The following is a 3,590-nucleotide window of genomic DNA, read 5'->3' on the forward strand; positions in this document are numbered from 1 at the left end:
CTCAATTGACTGAAGCACAAAAATAATCCCACAAAGGTCGTATTACCTACTCATCGAGATCGGGCCCCTCTCGAGATATCCTCTCCAAATGAGCTCGAAGGTCACCTAGCTCCCCCTCTTTTTAGGCGTGAAGGGCCTTAAGCTCATCCAATTCAGAAACGAGCTTCCTGAATTCGTCCTCACAACGAGCCAACTCTGCTTCTGACTTGGAAAAGGCTTGGTTGGAAAGCTTTAAGGCCTGAAAACACAGAAGAAGGGAGTCGGAAAAGCAAGGATCGAAACTCAAAATACACCTTCGAATTACAAATAGAGCCAGCGACCGAAATCCGAACGGCAACCTCGAATAAGACCTCTGCTAAACTCTAACTCAAGAAATCAATGATTTGTTTTGTTGGTGTTAATTAGTGCTTTTGGAAAAAGGTTTGTGAGCAGCATTAATGGAGTTTTCTGGCGAAATAACAGTGACCGCAAGTGGTCTACATAGTGTGATTTTTGGTTAACGTAGATGTAATTTTAGTGAAAAATTGATGAAGAGGGTGAGAGTATTTGAGGACTGATTTCTATGGAGCAAATCATTCCTTTTCTATGGAGCAAATCATTCCTTTTCTTGTTACTGTGCGTGTGTGCGTGGTGGAAGAAGGCTGAGGGTTGTTGTGTGTTGCGGCGCTCAAGTTGTTGTCCTTTCCCAAAAAAAACCCTATTTAATGTCTATCCCCTCCTAAGCTCTTTTCAGTTTTTTTTCTTTTTCAATGTAATGTGAATGCCTCCTTTTCTCCACGTTTCCCCACTCCCTTTATTTGTCTAATCCCCCTTCTTTTCTATTTTCCTGTTCTCGTTCTATTGTTTCTTCTTTTTTCCTTTTTTCCCACCAAATAATCAAACATAGTAATATAAATACTAATAAACCTAAATACTTGGGATTGCTACTTACTTTAATCTTTAAACAAATATACTTAAACGATAAAAATCCAAAAATTAAAAGAAGACATATTTAATTATAATAATTTTTCTTTTGCAAAAATAAACAAAACTTAAACTAAACTCTTTTTGTGGCTTTCATTTTTCATCAAAAGTAAGACAACCAAAATAGTTAGACAACCACACCAACTACTCAAGAAAGGAAAAATATTTTTGTAGTTTTTATTTTTTATGATAAAATAAAGTAAAAGAGTCAAAACTAGTTAAAATAGCAATATTAGACCTAAATTAAATATTTAAACGCTAAAATGTGTTAAATCTCGGGGAGGGTCAAAAATTATATGTCTACAAGTGGGACCAGGCAAAACAATCAATGTTATCGACAAGAAATTGAATGAGTTTTTTCCTGAGTTCGGGGGTTAAACCCGTTCCCATGTATACCTTTCGTTCTGGAAGAATCTCGATCAATATGGCCTGTTCGAGTTCCTATACCGTGGATTTTGTCACATCCGATTCTTCGGGAGCAATGAAGGCTCGAGGGGTGAGTAAATCTTCTTCTTCGTCCTCAGCAACTTGTTCGCCGGACATCTGTCCCTCGGGCTCACCGAGGGCACGGGCTGTGATTGCTATTTGGCCACTCGCTCGTTATTCGACTTCTTCGATGTGGACGGTGCCGATATTGGTGCCAAGTTGTGCACCGCAAACATCTCCTTAGCTGCATGATGTTCTCCATACACTGTCTTCACGCCATCCTTTGTTGGGAACTTCATCATCTGATGGAGGGTCGATGGCATCGCCCTCATGCTATGGATCCACGGCCTCCCAAGCAAAGCATTATACCTCATGTCGTCTTCGATGACATGAAATTTGGTGCCTTGTATGGTTCCAGCCACGTTGACTGGGAGGATAATTTTTTCCTTTGTTGTTTCACTTGCCATGTTAAGCCATTCAAGACTCGAGATGCCAGTATGATTCGATTGAGCAGCCCGAGCTACACCACAACCCTTGACCGGATTATATTTGCCGAACTACCTGGATCCATGAGAACATGTTTAACTTGAACTTTTTTTAAAAGGATAGAAATTACCAGTGCATCGTTATGCGGTTGAGATAAAGCCTCGATGTCTTCCTCGCTGAATGTGAGGGTATCCTCAAGCATATAATTCCGAGTTTGTTTCTCCCTTGTGATGGATACTTTGGTATGATTGAATATAGGTCCCTGTGGGACATCGACTCCACCGATGATCATGTGAATGACATGCTGAGGTTCTTCAGGTTCATTCTTTCTGCCTGCGTCTCTCTCCCTGAAGTGATTCTTAGCTCGATCACTTAGGAATTCTCGAAGGTGCCCCTCATTGAATAACCTAGCCACTTCTTCCCTTAACTGCCTGCAATCTTCAGTCATGTGCCCATGAGTACCGTGATATTTGCACATCAAGTTGGGGTTCCTCTGAGAAGGATCGGTCTGTATAGGCTCGGACCATCTAGTATCTCTAATTTTGGTAATGGCTGAGACGATCCCTAAGGCATCGATGCTGAATTTATACTCCGATAATCTAGGCACCTCTACTAGTCCTGAGTGCCTATCAAACCCGGTTTTGCTCATGAGTCCCCGGAAACTTTGACCTCGATCTGCCCTTTGATCATTTCGGGGTATGTTACGTTTTGACACGTTCCTTCGATCATCGATGTATGGTTGATACCTTTCGTTATTCGATCTTGACCCCCTTTCTGCATTTCCTGACTCCCTTGCTAGTAACTTGCTTGGATAAACTGAGCCCGAGGGGGCTCCAACTGGTCATCCTCGACCCTAATTTTTTATTGGTACCTGTTATGTACATCCGCCCAAGTCACAGCGGGATATTCGACCAAGTTCTGCTCCAGCTGCTTCGAGGCTATCGAACTTCGTTCATTTAGCCCCTGAGTGAAGGCTTTCACGGCCCAGTCATCAGAGACTGGTGGTAACTCCATTCATTCTGATTGGAAACGGGATACAAACTCCTTCAGCATCTCGTTCTCTCTTTGCTTTATTTTGAATACATTGGACTTCCTTGTTGCAACTTTTATGGCACCAGCATGTGCCTTCACAAATGAGTCTGCCAGCATGGCAAACAAATCAATAGAGTTCGGGGTAGGTTGTGGTACCAAATCATGGCACTTTTAGACAAAGTTTCCCCAAACCTTTTTAGCAAAATAGACTCGATCTCATCGTCTTCCAAATTATTTCCTTTTATGACACAAGTATATGTGGTGATGTGCTCGTTGGGATCAGTGGTTCCGTTGTATTTCAGGATATCTGGCATCCGAAACTTCTTCGGGATGGACTTTAGAGCCGCACACTAGGGGAATGGTTTTTGCATGAACTTTTTCGAATTGAGTCCTTTTAAAATCAGAGGTGCTCCCGGTATCTGATCAACCCTCGAGTTGTATGTTTCGACCTTTTTGTCATTTTCTTCAATTTTCTTTTCTCTGGCCTCTATCCTTTTGGCGAGTTCCTCGAGAATTTTCACAATAGTGGGGTCAGTCCCCGAGCCATTTTCGTCGGGCCTCGTTGGTTCTGGATGCCAAATGTTCACTGGTTCGGTTGTGTTGGAGGTTCTATTCTGACTCTGAAGTTGGGCGATGGCGACCTGCTGGGCTTGAAGCATTTCAAATATCACCTAGAGGTTGAC

General features: G+C 42.3%; 1 protein-coding gene across 1 annotated transcript; it reads right to left on the reverse strand.

Moving 5' to 3' along the window:
• Positions 1-1,544: 1,544 nt before the first annotated feature.
• On the reverse strand, positions 1,545-2,323 carry LOC138869927 (uncharacterized). Its single transcript, XM_070147469.1, has 2 exons — positions 2,006-2,323; positions 1,545-1,946 (listed from the first exon to the last, which is right to left on the reverse strand). The coding sequence occupies exons 1-2, from the start codon at positions 2,321-2,323 to the stop codon at positions 1,545-1,547; spliced, it is 720 nt and encodes a 239-aa protein (XP_070003570.1).
• Positions 2,324-3,590: the final 1,267 nt, after the last annotated feature.

This window comes from Nicotiana sylvestris, chromosome 1, assembly GCF_000393655.2.
Source record: "Nicotiana sylvestris chromosome 1, ASM39365v2, whole genome shotgun sequence".
Lineage (NCBI taxonomy): Eukaryota > Viridiplantae > Streptophyta > Magnoliopsida > Solanales > Solanaceae > Nicotiana > Nicotiana sylvestris.

Coding starts and splice junctions, on each gene's coding strand:
- LOC138869927 (XM_070147469.1), bottom strand. CDS start 2,323: ATGACTGAAGATTGCAGGCAGTTAAGGGAAGAAGTGGCTAGGTTATTC. Junction 1,947..2,005: donor AACCGCATAACGATGCACTG/GTAATTTCTATC, acceptor GGATCCAGGTAG/TTCGGCAAATATAATCCGGT.